This window comes from Balaenoptera borealis, assembly GCF_965194805.1.
Source record: "Balaenoptera borealis genome assembly, chromosome: 13".
Classification (NCBI taxonomy): domain Eukaryota; kingdom Metazoa; phylum Chordata; class Mammalia; order Artiodactyla; family Balaenopteridae; genus Balaenoptera; species Balaenoptera borealis.
This window is the reverse complement of record NC_138870.1, coordinates 100,093,606-100,110,575: the sequence shown is the minus strand read 5'-3', so window position 1 is coordinate 100,110,575 and position 16,970 is coordinate 100,093,606. Positions and strand designations below refer to the sequence as shown.

At 53.9% G+C, this 16,970-nt stretch overlaps 1 protein-coding gene across 9 annotated transcripts in view; it reads left to right on the top strand.

Moving 5' to 3' along the window:
* TTLL1 (TTL family tubulin polyglutamylase complex subunit L1) overlaps nt 1–16,970 on the top strand; it is a 42,305-nt gene that overhangs the window by 19,697 nt on the left and 5,638 nt on the right. For 8 of the 9 annotated variants that reach the window (XR_014233749.1, XR_014233750.1, XR_014233751.1 and 5 more), the window contains 6 exons: nt 85–265; nt 1,447–1,581; nt 2,346–2,454; nt 6,558–6,701; nt 10,638–10,724; nt 12,522–12,685. Coding sequence is in view for 6 of the 9 variants with exons in the window: in XM_082352647.1 (XP_082208773.1) it covers nt 85–265; nt 1,447–1,581; nt 2,346–2,454; nt 6,558–6,701; nt 10,638–10,724; nt 12,522–12,685 (820 nt within the window). In the remaining 3 variants the exon portion in view is untranslated. The remainder of the gene's footprint in view (nt 1–84; nt 266–1,446; nt 1,582–2,345; nt 2,455–6,557; nt 6,702–10,637; nt 10,725–12,521; nt 12,686–16,970) is intronic. The other variant, XM_082352649.1, reaches the window with a different exon arrangement.

Sequence of the window (16,970 nt, the reverse complement as noted above, 5' to 3'; positions counted from 1 at the left end):
GCACTGAAGAGGCAGTGGCAGCATCTTTCTGTCCGTGGCCCCCGGAGGGCTGGCTCACCGTTGTCCCCTCTCTGTTACCCTCAGACTTCGTCCCCATCACCTACATGCTGCCCGCCGACTACAACCTGTTCGTGGAGGAGTTCAGGAAAAGCCCCTCCAGCACCTGGATCATGAAACCTTGTGGCAAAGCCCAGGGAAAGGGCATCTTTCTGATCAACAAGCTCTCGCAAATCAAAAAGTGGTCCCGAGACAGCAAAACATCTTCGTAAGTGGGGGAGCCCGTTGCCTGTGCTTCCCAGCCATCTCACGTCGTCCTCAGTCTCTTGGCCGCGGCCGGGGGGGCCCTCGCTTGCCTTTCCAGGTGCGCAGCATTTGTGCAGGTATACACGTGGCAGCAGGGCAAGGCTCTGTGGCCACTGTAGCGTCACCAGTCGTAGAATCTCACCTGGGGATGGTGGGTAAACTGGCGTAAGGTCACAGGAGCAGGGAGCCTCGCCGGCCGCTCTCTGTCCTGAAAGCCGGGGGGAGACCCGTCCAGTCCTGGTGCTTCTGAGGTGGCGAAGCACATGCTTCACACCTGGGTGCCTGGGCTTGAACCCCTGTCTGGCACTCACCACCTGAGTAAGTTTTGTTGTACAGACTCTTAGGTTCTTCATCCAGGTAAACTGGGGACACAAATAGCACCAGCCTCACGGGGTCGAGGTGGGGATGGACCCGAGCGCCAGGCAGTGTGTGCGGTCAGTGTAAGAGAAGACCTAGGTGGCGGTCAGGTCAGGTCTCCTCTCTGGGTTGGGGGCCCCTCAGAACGGAGGACACCAGGAGATTTAGTCTAAGGCTCACTCTTTGCCTCTTCGAGGTCCTTAACTGCCGGCAAGCGCCTGGAGGCCACCAGTGGTGCCATCCTTTCCGGGTGGGCCGATGGCTCCCCTGAATTTCCAGGAGTGGCAGGGATGCCTCCTTGTGTCCTGCATTTAAGTCTGACTGCATGATGCCAGCACCCGGGGGTTCCTCTGTGGATACCCACCCACCCCCACCCTTGTTTTCTCCCCGTGAACCGGCCTCTCACTTAATGAGAGGCAGCAAGCTTGTCACCAGCCGACTAAACACCTCTGGTCTTTTTTTTTTTTTTAATTTATTTTATTGAAGCACAGTTGATTTACCATGCTGCTTTCATTTCTGCTGTACAACAAAGTGATTCAGTTATACATATATAGATTCTTTTTCATATTCTTTTCCATTATGGTTTATCGCAGGATATTTGAATATATCTCCCTGTGTTGTACAGTAGTACCTTGTTGTTTATCCATCCTATATATAATAGTTTGCAGCTGCTAACCCCAAACTCCCAATCCCTCCCTCCCTGACCCCCTCCCCCTTGGCAGCCACAAGTCTGTTCTCTATGAGACCTCTGGTCTTTGCATCTAACCTCGACTTTGACACGCCCAGGTTCATGACTCAGTCTACCAAGGAAGCCTACGTGATCTCTCTGTACATAAACAACCCGTTACTAATCGGTGGCAGGAAGTTTGACCTGCGCTTGTATGTTCTGGTGTCTACGTACCGCCCACTGCGCTGCTACATGTAAGAGCCGGAGTTTTGTTTCCATTCTTTAGACAGTGCTTTGGGAATTCCCTGGTGGTCCAGTGGTTAGGACTTGGCTTCCACTGCGGGGGGCCCGGGTTCGATTCCTGGCTGGGGACCTAAGATTCCCGCATAATGCGCTCTGTGGCCAAAAAAAAACCAAACAAAACCGTGCTTTGACGCGATACTTCCTACTCCTCAGAGACCTTTCAAGGGTTGGTCGAACTCCCCGTACGAGTAGTGCCTGGTATGTGATCCATGTTGAGTAAGGCAGTAACTTTGGCACGAATGTGAATCTTGAAAACAAAAAGCAACTCTTTTACCCTTACAAAGATACTCAGAGAAAGAAGCCAGACACAGAAGGCCACATGTTGTACAGTTCCGTTATATGATGTACCCAGAAGAGGCAAAACTGTAGAAACAGAAAGTAGATCAGTGTTTGCCCAACACCAGGGTTGGGAAGGGACTGCTGACGGTCGCAGGGTTTCTTTCTGGGGTGATGCAGATGTAAAATTGATTGTGGTGATGGTTGCACAGCTCTGAATATACCAAAAACCGTTGAGTTGTACACTTTATGTGGATGAGTTATATGGCACATAAATTATATCTTAATAAAGCTGTTGTATAAAAAGAACCATAAAAAATAACAAAGCAGCTGTTTAAAAAGTTTAAAACAAAAAGCAGCTCTTTTAAGAGAAAAAAAAGTGTTGTATTTTGTTTACACTTGTCCTCAGAGTATTGAACTAATCTGAATTCCCACTTAGGTATAAACTTGGATTTTGCCGCTTTTGCACAGTAAAATACACCCCGAGTACCAGTGAGCTGGACAACATGTTTGTTCATCTCACCAACGTTGCCATTCAGAAACACGGGGTAAGTGCTTCTTTTCCCTTGAGCTTAAGGAAATGGACTGATTTTATGGGTTTCTTTGTTTTTCTATTTGCAGGAGGGGTTGGGTGGGTATAGGAGTTGAATTTAAGATGCCCTGGCACTGATGAGGATTTTGTGGGTTTCTTCCTTTTTCTATTTGCAGGAGAGGATGGGTGGGTATAGGAGTTGTATTTAAGATGCTCTGGCACTGATTGGGAGGGGGAGCCCCAAATATCCAGTGTGCTTGTCCCACTGCGGGTGGGGCATTTGGAGAAAGTCCCACATTCAAGTAGTTCTGGGACCTTGGGCAAGTTAATTGACTCTCGGAGCCTGGGTCTCTCGAGTTGTAAAAGGAGATAGTATTATTACCTTGTGGGGCTTGTGGGAGGATTATATGAGAGGACTTGTGCTTGGTCATTCAGTTAAAGACCAGATACTGAGCACCTGTCTGGGTTGGTCCCATGCTGAGGGCTACAGATATGGGCAAAAACTTCCTTCACCCCTACTCTCATGGAGCCTAGAGCCTGTGGGGTGAAGACAGTCATCAAATAATCACACTGCAACTGAGATGCGCGTTCTGCAGGTAGAGATGCAGGCCTGGAGGAGCTTGGAATGAAGGAGCCTGGAGTCCAGGTGGTCGGAGGCCGCCATGCACAAGTGGCCTTGAGCAGAGAGCTGAAGTCTGAGCGGGGGTTCCCTGGGTGGAGGAGTAGAAAGAGCATTCTAGCAGAGGGCACAGCACGTGCCAAGGCCCCGTGGCAGGAAGGAGCATCGCAGGAGCTGAAAGGAGTCAGGGCAGCTGGAGCCTCCGAGCGAGGGGGGGTGGAGTGAGAGGGCCCTGTAGAGGCCAGCGGAGGCCGGGACACAGGATGTGGTAGGTTCTGTGCAGGCTTTGGGACTACAATCCAGTCCTGGTGAACAAGGCCTGAAGGTCTCATTTCTATAGGAAAGACTCTTCTCTTTGGGTCTTGCTTGAATGGAAGCCTGAATACCCTAATCTTTTTATCATTTGAATAGAAAGAGGGTAAATATTGATAGAAAACAAGCTTTTCTGAGTAACCTACTGAAGGGTTTGGTCAGACCAGCTTGGGCCCAATCCCATGCCCATCACTTAACCTCTGGGTGACTTGGGCAAGTCACCCAGCCTCCCTCTCAAACAGGAGCCCTGGTTTTTACCTTGCTGGTCGTGGCAACTGGCTTCCCTGGGGGGGCTGACCCCCGTTCACCTGCCCATCGGGTTTTCCTGAGAGCAAACTGAGAGAGTGTTGTCGTTACAGTGTTCGCAGTTAGAGGAGAAGGGGTGACTCGGCCAAGGCCTTGTTCACAAGAATTTGGGAAAATGGTCTTTCAGGTGACACAGCACAGAACTTATCAGCCATTTGGGGAAAGCTGAGCGTTGACGCCACACCCTTCATAGCCAAGTAGCACATTTCGTGAAGTCTGGGCGGGGGTGGGAAATGACAGTGACCGACCTCGAGTCCACTTTGGTGGTGTCCCGAGGACAGTGCATGATGTGTTGGCCTGCTAAGCCGCCTCACCCTGGGGGGGCCAGGCTGAAATTGGGAGGGTCCCATTTGACGAGCCTTCTCAGGACATCAAATGCGAGGTCACTATTTCCATCAATAAGGAAAAGAAACCATTCTTGTAAAAAGACATAAGGAGAGAGCTGAGGCTGTCTTCAGCCTGGCATCCCTACATGCACCGGAAGCAGCGGTGCTTTCCATATTCTTCCTATTTCTAAATGCTTCGCTTTTTAACGTAAGAAAGAGGTTACTCCGAGAAACTTCCTTTTCGCCCTTGAATGAAAGCTTCACATGGCTCTAATTTAACATTGCGTAGAGAATAGATGTTGTATTGAACACAGAAATGCTGCGGACCAGTGGATCTGCTTGCCCACGGAGGGCCCCTGGGGGCAGAGCGCCACCCCGCACTCTGGGGCAGGATGACGAGACACATCCCTGCCCTCGGGAAGCTCAGAGTCCAGCCAGAGGGGCAGACTGCAGAGGACTGAGTGTAAGGAAAGGTCAGGAGACCTCAGTGCTGCCTTGAGAGTGCAGGGGTGGGGTTTGGGGCCTGCCAGGAGGCTGGCTTAACCATGACTGCCAACGGGTTTCCCAGGGTGGAGGGGGAGGAGCTGAAAGAGAAGGGGTGGGTCCTGAAATGCGCAATGTTTGCACGTTGATAGGAGAAAAATGTTCTGAGATAATTCTGATAAAATAACTTTCCTACGGCCAAAAAGCAGGCGCTTTTTGTATCATTACTTTGTATCTATACTTTTTATATCTATGCATGTGTAAGACAGTGTTTTGCATAAAGTATATACTTTATGCCTCTGGAACTTTTTTTTTTAAGTAAACAAATTTTGTCTTGATAGTGAAGAGAATCTGTATATAGGAAAAGAAAAGGTATTGCTGGACAGTTAGCCTAGTTTTTCCTATAATTTATTTTAGGGATACAGTCCTTTTTTTAGGAATACAGACACCAAGTAATATATTTGAGAGCCTGTTTGAGGTGAACAAGCTTGGGCACCTCATCTTTTAAGGCATTTTAGTAAGAACTGACATGTAAAAGGAATTTGTCTCTGACCTTGAAAAGATGTTTTTAAAAATATGGATAATTCTTTGCTTTTATATGTAAACAGAGTCTGCTTTGAGTTTGTTCCTTATTAGGCTGATTTTGTTTTAGTTCACAGTTACGAACTTTATACTTAGAAAATGAAATCTCCATCTCATAACTTTCTAATATACTTCAGTATTTTCTAGCTTTTTGCCTCCAAAGAGGCAGTGTGTGGAGAATTAATGTTCAGGGTCAGAGAAATAGAAAGAGCACTGAACTGGCATCGGAAAACCTGGGCTAAGATCCCAGCTCTGTCACAGCCAGGATGAAAGCTTGGGCAAGTAACGGGGCCTCTCTGAGGCCGAGTCTCTCAGACAGCTGGGACGCTGTGAGGGAGGTTCATGTGTGGGTCTCTTAAACCATCGTTCCCCGGGGCACGGTGTGTCCCAGGTTGGCTTCTCCAGGAAACAGAGGCAGAGATGAGCATGCAGGAGGTTTACTGGGGCACGATGTCAGGGGCCACACCAGGAGTTGGGGGGAGCCGGATGGGGCAGAGGGGGGTCAAGTGGGGACACAGCTGCAGCAGGGGCCCCAGCCAACCTCAGCGCGCTCTGCAGCTGGGTGCCCCTGAAGAGTTGTCCCAGACGGACGGAGACAGGGGCCAATACCCGGGCACCAACCCCTCACCGGCTGTGGGCTGCCCGAGGAGGGGTTGGACTAGGCAGGTCCTTTTAACCAAGGGCAGCTCCCTGAAAGGGTCTGTGCTGCAAGAAGGAGCGCCTTGGTCTTGAAGGGGTGTCTGGGTGGCACTCCATCCACAGCATGCACTGTAGGGGATGAAGCATTGATTATGAGAACACTACAGAGTTGAGTAGAGTCGGCCCTCCATATCCCAGGGCTCCACATCTGTGGGTTCAACCAGCCGTGGGTTGAAAATATTCGGAAAGGGACTTCCCTGGCAGTCCAGTGGTTAAGACTCTGTGCTTCCGCCACAGGGGGAGTGGGTTCCATCCCTGGTTGGGGAACTAAGATCCTGCAAGCTGCCTGAAGCAACCAAACAAAGAAAATTCAGGAAAAAAAAAAAAAATTCCAGAAATTTCCAAAACAGGAAAACTTGAATTTGCTGCTCAATGGCAACTATTTTTGTAGCCTTTTTGTTGTGTTTACACCAATTTACATAGCATTTACATCACATTAGGTATTATAAGTAATCTAGAGATGATTTAAAGTACACAGGAGATGGGGAGGATGTGTGTAGGTTACAGACAAATACGGTGTCATTTTATATAAGGGACTTAGGCATCCAAGGATTTTGGAATCCAAGGGGTGTCCTGGAACCAATCCCCTGTGGATACCGAGGGACAACTGTATTTTTTAAAAATTGCATGTGTAGGAGGCCCAGATCTCCAAGGGGCAGGGCCCATCTGCTTTGTTCCCGGGTGCCTGCCCCCCGCACACCGAGGGGCACCAGGAAATGCTCAAGGGTGAGAGCAAGCGCGGGGTGCCTCTGGGAGCATTGCCGGGGGCCCCACCCCCTTTTCTGTGGCCAGGAGGATTACAACCACATCCACGGGGGCAAGTGGGCCGTAAACAACCTGCGGCTGTACCTGGAGAGCACCCGAGGCAGGGAGGTGACCGGCAAGCTGTTCGACGAGATCCACTGGGTCATCGTGCAGTCCCTGAAGGCCGTGGCGGTGAGTCCCAGGAGCGCGGGGGGGCGGGGCCGGGAGCAGAGAGCGAAGGAGACCACGCAAGCCCAGCACAAGTTCGGGATTTGGGGGTGCAGGTGGTTCTTTTGTTAAAAATAGCTGGGGTTTTGGGGTTTGTTTTTTTTTTTTTTCTTACTTGAGGGTTTTGGGGGTTTTTTTGGTTTTTTTTTTAATTTTATTTATTTATTTATTTATTTATGGCTGTGTTGGGTCTTCGTTTCTGTGCGAGGGCTTTCTCCAGTTGCGGCAAGTGGGGGCCACTCTTCATCGCGGTGCGCGGGCCTCTCACTATCGCGGCCTCTCTTGTTGCGGAGCACAGGCTCCAGACGCGCAGGCTCAGTAATTGTGGCTCACGGGCCCAGTTGCTCCGCGGCATGTGGGATCTTCCCAGACCAGGGCTCGAACCCGTGTCCCCTGCATTGGCAGGCAGACTCTCAACCACTGCGCCACCAGGGAAGCCCCAAAATAGCTGTTTTTGTGGTCTCACCTCCTACACGTCTGCCAGAGGCCAGGGTGGTCTCGGGAAGGGAGAGGGGCTGGCTCCTGGCCGGCGTTGCTGCAGCCATGGCCCTGGAACCTCTGCAGAAGGGCAGGGACCTCGTGACGTCATCATCGGCTCTTCTGTGCCCACTGAGTCGAGCATGAGTATTTTGTCATAGGTGATGCTTTGGAGATGGACTTTTCAGCAGCCTCCCTATTTTTAGGCTTCCTGCTTTGCTATTTCATAGACATTTAGGGCTGGAGAGATCCTCTCTTATTTTTTCCTCAAGTCTCATATCTGTTGGCTGGTTTGCAGCTTTTGTGTGTCGTCTCACCGTTCTAAAGCAGGTGTGCGTCTATTTTCAAAGGAAAAGAAGAGAATAAACCCTGGAGCACCAGCACGCAGGCCGCTATTTCTGGCGCAGATCCCGGTGGGCAGACTGGGGTAGCGCCCACACACGGGAGTGGAGGGGCTGTGAAAAGAGCTTCACTCGCTGGAGTCGGAAACGTGGGGAGATTGCTGTTCTGGAGAAAGTGTGATGTGGGTTTGGCAGCGAGGTGGATGTGTGTGACAATATTTATGTGAAAGCTTCTCAGCGGAAGATTAAGGCCCTCTCTCCCCCCCTGCTTTCTTTCCCCCCCTCTGGCGGCGCTGTGCGGCTTGCGGGATCTTACTTCCCCGACCAGGGCTTGAACCTGGGCCGCGGCAGCCCTAACCACTAGACCGCTGGGGAATTTGCTCTCCCATTTTTATCTTTGAAAATGCCAACTTATACTAATTCCCCTGTACGTGAAAAGCTTTGTTGAAACAACTGTGTAAAGAAAATTATGGACAGGAAAGGTGACCCTTCAGTGGACACCTTGGCTTTCCTGTGTCTTGAATCGAGCTCTTCCTGTTTCACCAAGTGCTGATGAGCCCTGCCTGTGCCTTCAGTCTGCGTCCCGGGCCCACAGGGAGGACTCGACGGGGAAAAACCCAGGGTCTAGTTAGTCTAGTTAGCTGTTGGAGAGAGGCGTCTCAGGGGCCACGTTCCACGTCTCTCACCCCACGGAAGCCATGCCTTGAACCTCGACGCTTGGGTGGGGGTCACGGTGCAGATGTGTGGGGAAGTCCTGGGCTCAGAGTTCAAGCCGAAGCCACCATGTGCCGCCTGGCGACGTGGCACAAGTGCCTGCCCTCCGTGGGCCTCGGGGGTCTCCTCTGTGAAATTGGGATCTCGACCCTGATGTCTCGGGTTGGTTGTGTGAACACGCTCCGTGGAGGCTAATTTACGGGCTGGGAAGGTAAATGGCAGCGGCTGTAACACAGGCGATGTGGGAGCCTTAGTGCCTCCGCTCCCGTCCTGGCCTGATTGGCAGAACTCTGAGAAACGGTTGGCTGTTTAATGAAGAAAACCTGTGTCCTGGCCCCGGACATGCAGCCTGTCTCGAGGCTGGATCCTTCGGGCGCCTCTGGGCGTCTTCTCCTGGGCCTCAGCCTCCTGAGCTGAAAAGCTGTTGGATTTCTAAGGCTCTGAGGCTTTGGGGAGCAGGGATTTGTTTCTGCAGTTTTTATTAATTTAGCAAATATTTGGTCACCTTGTTTTTTTTTTTTTTAAATTAATTTATTTATTTATTTTTGGCTGTGTTGGGTCTTCGTTTCTGCGCGAGGGCTTTCTCTAGTTGTGGCGAGTGGGGGCCACTCTTCATCGCGGTGCGCGGGCCTCTGACTATCGCGGCCTCTCTAGTTGCGGAGCACAGGCTCCAGACGCGCAGACTCCGTAGTTGTGGCTCACGGGCCCAGTTGCTCCGCGGCATGTGGGATCCTCCCAGACCAGGGCTCGAACCCGTGTCCCCTGCACTGGCAGGCAGATTCTCAACCACTGCGCCACCAGGGAAGCCCGGTCACCTTGTTTTTACCAGGTTGTTGCCTTCAGGGAATCTAGGGGAGAGGCGGGCAGGGAAACAGGCGGCTGCGGTAACTCGTGAGGAGGGCCTGGTGCAGGGCGTGGACCACGTGGGGGGCCCGCGGAGAAGCCGGGAGGCGGAGCTGGGGAGCAGAACGCTCAGAGGGCCGGGGACAGCGGGGCTGGGGGATGACAGAGGGTGAGTGACTTTCCTCTGCTCCCTCTGTGCTGCAGAGGCTTTGGGGGACAGTGGTGTGTGCGCTGGCCGGGTTAGGACACCAGGCTTTCAGTGGAAATGCAGCAATTCCACTAAATTTCCACGTGATGAGACAGCCCCCCAGCCTGCTTTTCCTCCAGCGAGTGGGGCTGCACTGGGCTCTCTCCCCCTTAGACGTTTCCTGTTCTAAGTCCAGTGTTTTAGGGAGAGTCCACGCATCCACTAACGTATGAATAGGCCTCACCATCCTCACGGTCGTGTCTGTGTGCTCCCCTCGCTGTGGGGTGCATGAGAGTCCCCGGGGAGTGCGTAGCACCGCTGCTGGCTGGGCCTCTCCTGGAGGGTTTAATCCAGGCAGCTTGGGCAGCCTGGAAATCTGTGTTGTAAACAAGCGGCTGGCGGGTTTTTTATGCACTTGGAGAACAGTTTTTGAAATGGAATTAAAAACTGAGAAGAAGGGACTTCCCTGGTGGCGCAGTGATTAAGAATCCGCCTACCAATGCAGGGGACACGGGTTTGAGACCTGGTCCGGGAAGATCCCACATGCCGCGGAGCAACTAAGCCCGTGTGCCACAACTACTGAGCCTGCGCTCTAGAGCCTGCGAGCCACAACTACTGAGCCCACGTGCTGCAACTACTGAAGCCCGTGCGCCTAGAGCCCACGCTCCGCAGCAAGAGAAGCCACCGCAGTGAGAAGCCCGCGCACTGCAACGAAGAGTAGCCCCTGCTCGCTGCAACTAGAGAAAGCCCTTGCACAGCAATGAAGACCCCAAAATAAATAAATAAATTTAAAAAAAAGAAACCTAAGAAAATCCAAAACTTTTAAGTAAATGGATTTGACTTTTGACATTTGTCACAGAGAACAGAGGTTCATAAGCTCATCCCGAGGGGTCTGTAAAGGGACTGACAGCCTGGTGGGCTCTGGGTGGGTGTGTGTGTGTGTGTGTGTGTGTGTGTGTGTGTGTGTGTGTGTGTGTAAGCTGCACAGGCCTGAACTCTGGGTGCCTGGGCTTGGAGCTGGACTTCTGTCCACTCTGAGGACGGTCTTGTGCCGATGGAGACGTTCATTGCTGGTCGTCAAGCCTCTGATGAATGAGACGTGGAGACAGTGATTGCTTCACGAACCCCCTTTCCATCCCTGACCCTGTGGGAGAAACACTGGGAGGAAGGGGGGAGGGGGGAGGACGGAGATGGGGAGCCGCTGGTCACAGGCGTGAGCCGCTGGCATCACCACCGTGAGGAGGGTCCTGCCGCTTTAACGTCCCGCATCTCCATGATGTGGGTCTCGGCTGGGCCCCCCAGTTCTGGCTCTGTAACCCACCGGTCCTCTCCCTGCAGCCTGTGATGAACAACGACAAACACTGCTTTGAGTGCTACGGCTATGACATCATCATCGACGACAAGCTGAAGCCCTGGCTGATCGAGGTACCCACGTGCTGCATGCCCGCGTGCCTGGTCGCCCTACACCCTCCTGGTGCCTGTGCCTCGGGCTCCGCGGCCCCAGCCAGATGTTTCCCAGGCCGGGGTGGGTGCGGCAGGACGGGGGCAGATGTTCAGGTCTGACGGTTTGCTGATGGTTGGGGAATACACACTGCCGGTCTGTCACCTCTGGCGAGCCCAGCCCACAGAGCCCGAGCCATCCTCCCCCTTCCGAATGGGTGCTTCCGGGTGAGTCCAGGTCCTGGGGCCCGGCCCTGTCGGACGCTGTTTCCATTCAGGAAAGGAGCTCACAGACCCAGAAGCCCTTGGGAGGCGGTAGCGTTCTGTCCGGAAATAAGGAGCGCTAACCTCTTGGGAGGAAGGCGTAGTTTGGAAGGAGACTCATCTGCCTGTTTCAAGGCGTAGACAGGATGTAGTGATGGCCGTTCTAGAAAGGGCGAGGTGCATACACCCTTTTCCTGATGACAGTGGCAGCGGGCGCTGGCACACCCGTCTGAGGCCCTGACATGGAGCCCACCTTGCCGGGTTGTCCTGCTTTGCTCTGCTACCAGGAAGAGGGGCTCAGGCCTCTGAGGGGCGCAGGGCTGGATGGGTGGAAAGGGTGCAGGCTCCCACTCTGGTGACTCATCTCCCCGCTATTGCCCCTGAGTGCCGTGTCCTCTCACCACACCCATGTGGACGGGACGGCTCAGGCCCTTTAGCTCAGTCCTGTTTCCAGCCAAAGCTGAGTCACAAAAGCAAGTGGCAGTGAGTGGTCCCTTGTAGGGAAGTCAGCGGGGGCCCTGCAGGGAGCTGCCAGGAGAACCAGGTTACGGGAGGGCAAGCTGTATGTGTGTGTGTGTGTGTGTGTGTAGATAAATGTACATACAGATAGACAGATAGGTCAGTCCTTAGATATAACATACTTATGATTTCTTTTCCTCCATCTTAAACAGAGTAAATAACTTGAATGGAACTCAAGCTTTCCTTGATGAACTAGGATCTTAATTGTGAACATTACTTCTAAAATAATAACAGGTCTTAACTGTAGCATATTTGTAATAAGAATTACAGTATTATACGATCAGCCACGGTGGTAATTTCAGGGGCACCCGAGGTCCACCCTGCCGGTGGCACAAAGACACAGTCTGACTACTGAGGGGGGAAGCCTGAACAACTTGCACATTTGCTGTCTCTTCTCTCTCACGGCCTGAGAAAACAGCCCACCAAAGTCATTACAGCTGTGCCTAAAATAAGGGTAAATAGGTGCTGACTGAGGGCCCGTGGGACTCTCGGCGGAGTAAATGGCCACGTTTTAACACGTGGATTTTGTGACTTGGCTGACCTCCTCAGAGGCCTGGATGGGCTCCTCACCTGGTCAGAATGTTGCTTTGTTGGTGAGGTAGTACTTACTCTCTCAGCAGAAGGGGTCCTTTTCCTTTTCCTTCAACCCACGATGCTGCTTGGTCAGGGCCATTGGGTCACTGATTCCAGCAAAGCTCTGGGCAGCTTTTGGTGCTGAGGACAGAGCTCATCACACAGGTAGACGCTGAAATTACGTTTGTGATGGACGTTGACCTACGATGTTTATTTGCGTGGTGACGGATTTGTAGCTTCTGTTCCTAGTCCTGTCTTTAAATATCGTTTGTATTTCACCTAACAGCTAATGAGATAGATCACGAAATGCTCCCTGAAGGTGTTAGGTATGAACAGTGTGAATCACAACCTTATCTGTGTTGCGGGGCCCTCGCTCCAGGCGAGTAAGTGGTCCAGCCAAAGGATGTGTTCTCTTTCCTCTCGTAGGTGAACGCGTCCCCATCCCTCACCTCCAGCACTGCCAACGACCGAATCCTTAAGTATAACCTGATTAATGACACCCTCAACATCGCCGTCCCTAACGGCGAAATTCCAGACTGTAAATGGAACAAGTCACCCCCAAAGGAAGTCCTTGGCAATTACGAAATTCTGTAAGTTTGTGTGTCTGTGCAGCTGGCCTCGTGTGTGTCAGATTGGGGGGCACCAGGGCCCAACTGGGATTTTCTAGGTATATGTGGACTCACTTTATCGGGTAGAGTATTTTGTTTTTCGGTGTTACGGGGTCAATCTTGTAGCAGACAAGTGCTTGCATGCTGAACCAGGCCTCTGTCTAGTCTTGTGCCTGAGAAACATTAACAAAGCATTTGCCACGTTCGCTGCTGGGGCAGCAGGAGCTGGTCACCTGCCTTGGAGCAGAGGCTGGCCACGCCCTGGTCCACCCCGAGAGCTGTGTGACACTGAGGAACTAATTGATCTCTTTGAGCCTCCGTGTGTACATCTTTTTAAATGAGGATAATACGATCTGTCTTACAGCGTTGAGAGGAAAAGAGATGCAGCATTTGAGGGCCTGACACACGTGTTGTCACATTTCATTTCTCCAGCAGCTTTGTGAGGTGAGGGTTGTCGATGGCTCCACCTTACACGTGTGGAAACAAAGGCTCAGAGGGGTTACGTGGCACGTTGGTGGTGACATAAAGCGGGGGAAAGTGAGAACCCATCGGGAGGGCAGTGGTCGAGCAAGTCCAATTCGTTCTCACCGTAGAAGAGTGAGTGGACGTTAAAAGGACTGACCTGGGGCTGTGCCGGGGGCCCGGGAGGAAAGCGAGCTGCAGGAAAGGGTGCCTGATGTGGTCCATGTGAAACGGGCAGTGGTCCCGGTGCCCCCTGCCTCGGTGTGATGGGCATTTCCACGTGTGGTGTCTGCTCTGAGAGTGGACGGGCCAGGAAGCGTGGAGGGACACGCGTTAGGGGGTCAGCATGGACACCACCGCTGCAGGGGTGTGGGCCGGGGAAGGGGAACCAGGAAGAGAGGGAAACAGCACCCAACCGAAGGACTGAATATGCTAGGATCACATTGCGAGATTCTGTAAAAGTAAACATGTACGTTTAACTTAGCATCTTTAAAAAATGAAGAAGTGGTGAGTGAACTTTACACAGTGCACAGATCCCAGGCTCTTGGCTGGTAGCGCTGCTGCCATGTGGACGTAAGTGTGCAGCCCGGGGAGGGTGGTCGGGAACCGAAAGGGCGACCAGTTGGCCGGTCGGTTGTGTCCTCCAGCGCGTCTGCCGCACAAGTGAGGTAGAGAGTAGGCAGAGGGTGGAAGTGCCCGGGGTGGGGTGCTCACCAGGTGCGGGAGAAGGGCAAGGAAGCATCAGGGTGTGAGCAGATGAGGACAGTGCGGGGGTGGGTAGGGGTCATGGGGTCAGGGCTGTAGGACAGTGAACTGGGAAGAGAAGGGGCAGAGGTCAGAGTGAGGCTGGCGGCCGAGGTTTTGCAGGGGCTGTGGTCCCCAAACATGGCAAGGTCGGGTGCCCTGGGAACAGGGCTGAGCTGGGGTGGAGGACAAGGTCATCGGAGAGGGCAGTAGGTCAGGGAATCGGGGTCCCATCTGTTTGGTCACTGCGGTCACCAGCAACAGGGAGCCGAGAGCCTGAATCTTAAGGAATTCGGGGCAGTGACACGGAAGATTAGAGGTGACCAACAAGGCCGGGTGAGGGTGGTGAGTTCTGCTGACCTGGGAGGGAGGTTTGCGGTGGGAGGGTCTCCCCCAGAGTGGGAGAGAAAACAGGCCCACTCCAGGGGCTGCAGGGGAAGCCAGGTTGCCGAGCAGGAAGGTGAAGGGGACCTTCCAGGATGAGGTGGAGGATGGGGGGTGCTCTGTCCATTGCTGACGAGGGACAGAGCTCTGAGCGCACAGAGGGAGGGAGAGTTTGCTGGTGGGGCCAGGATGGGGCCCGTCCAGAGCCTCGGGGGTTGGCATTGTGGGCGGTGCAGGGTGACACGCGGGTGACGGACGTCAGACTGTGATGGAGGGCCTCGTGGGCTCAGTCCTGAGACAGATGGGGGGCTGTGTGGGGAAGGAGTCTGGCCAGGGTCTGGTGGGTCCGCCTTTGTCCAGCTGAGAGTGGCGGGGAGGCGGGCTGTGAGGACCCTGTGGGACCCTCTGCCCCCATCAAATCATTGCCTCCTCGAGGGAGTGGGCAGACGCTCCATTTCCAGTTGAAGACGCAGTGGTCCGAAGCCTCAGTGCTTTTACTTGGAGAGACAAAAAGGTGGGCCCCCCTCAATCCGTTCAGCCACCCTCTCCCCAGCTGAGGTGATAAGGAAAGCTCGAGCGCGGGGCCGACAGTTCTGAATCCTTCCATTCAGGACCTGCTCCCGGTGCTTCAGAGGGCCTGTCAGAGCCCCGGGTGGGCTTACAGCCCTGGGGCCGCGTGGGGAGGGCCCCGACGTCACGGGCCCCGCCCTGCCCTCCTGGCGTGCCAGCCTCTCTGCATTCCGCTGCGTGCTCACAAGAGCCCTTCAGAGCGTCCCAGCGAGGGTGCCGGCGCCCCTGGTGTGGCACCCAGAAACAGGCGCTCTTGCCGCTGCGCCAGCTCGCCGTCCTGGCCTTGGGGCCACAGGTCCTGGCACTTTGCATCTGCTCCCTCCGGGGCCCAGTTCGGAAGGTGCCTGTTCTACTTTTACGGCCTTTCAAAAGAGAAATGCTCTGAACCCTGACAGTGAGTGGATTCTGCCTGTCAAAAGGCCAGGAGAGCAGCCCACCAGCACAGGAGGGGCCTGAGAAGAGCCATCCGGTCTCTGACTCTCCTCCACGCCCGCTCTGTCCGTGGGCACACCACCCCTGGGAGCAGCCCGTCCTGGATGCCAGCTGCTTGCCAAACGCTCATTTCAGTTTGTTTTGTTTTTAAGCCGCACAAATACCCAGTGAAACTGGGAGCCCACCTGTGGGTCTCCCCTCTGTTTACTCAGCAGATTCTTATTGCGCGCCACCCCACGGGTGAGATGCGGGGGAGGACCGTGAAGCAGACGGGGGGGCGGGGAGGGGTCACTCCAGCCCTTCGGTCGGTACTGCAGACGCGCGCAGGCAATAGAGTGATGACGTGTGAACGGGAGTCCCCGGGGGGAGGGGAGGGGCCAGGGCGGCTTCCGGGAGAGCCCCCCACAGGCAGAACCGCCAGTGTTCCTGGGGAGTCCCCTGTCCAGCTTCGTCTCTCTGTAGGGAGATGGGGAGGAGAGGGGGGCCCACGTGTTGTGGTCTGACATCTACGTCCGGCAGAGGGAAACCCCGTTGTGCCTGCCACGTAGATAACACTCAGCGACTGGCCTTCCTCCTCCCTCCCCTCCCCTTTCAGCCCCCTTTGCCACCAGAAGCCCAATGCAGAAATGTGTTCTTCAACCTCAGAGGCCTCTAACCCACACTCAACCCACAGATTTTGACTCTGGGAATGAGCTTATAACGGAAGCACACCCTCTTCCAGAAGTCAGCAAGATGTAGCTAATGCAACACAACTGAGCATCTTAGTACCTTTTGCGTTTGATGTGAACGTCTTCACACGTGTAGCAGAGGCTCCTCAGGGTGTGGTCAGCAGTGATACCTACGCACGCACTTCAGCAGTGACAGGAACTTCACACTCTGAGCTACAGGGTAAAAAGCTCCGAATTAGGAATCGGGACTCCTGGGTTTTATTTAATCCTACCTCTGCCGCGTACCAGCTGTGTGACTTTAGCACACTGACTAAACCCCTCTGAACCCCACGTTCCTCAAACAGGAAGTGGGAATCATAATACCTCCTGGTCTGAGTCAGGAGGGTGATGTGAAGCCACGGCGGGTGGGGGGGGGGGCGGGTAGGAGACCCTGTTCGCTGGAGCCTGCGTGGTGCCAGGGCCCACAACAGGTGCTGCGGGTTTCACCACCCTCATGGGACCCCCAAAAGAGGGACCCCACCCCAGCAAGAAAGGATCACCCAGATGCCAAAATGGTCAGGGGCGCTGAGGTTCTAGGCCAGTTCTTTCTTTTTTTTTATAGATTTATTTTATTTATTTATTTTTTATTTTTTGGCTGCGTTGGGTCTTCAGTTGCTGTGCACGCTATCTCTAGTTGTGGCGAGCCGGGGCCACCCTTCGCTGTGGTGCGAGGGCTTCTCATTGCGGTGACTTCTCTTGTTGCAGAGCATGGGCTCTAGGCTCGCAGGCTCAGTAGTTGTTAGGCCAGTTCTTTCTGATGCAAAAGCCCGGGCTGCACTTTCTTCCAGGCCGTGCTTTAGCGCTGCACCAGCCTGATGCAGGAACGTTGGTGGGGAGGAGCCGGGGAGGGGGGCGGGTCACAGCTGGTGGAGGCGGCACTGGCCTTGCCTGTGAGCGAGCTGCAGGGCCTCTCCCTGTCCTGGCCTCCTCCTGCGCAGGCCACTCACACCCTGTGCCCTGTCTGAAAC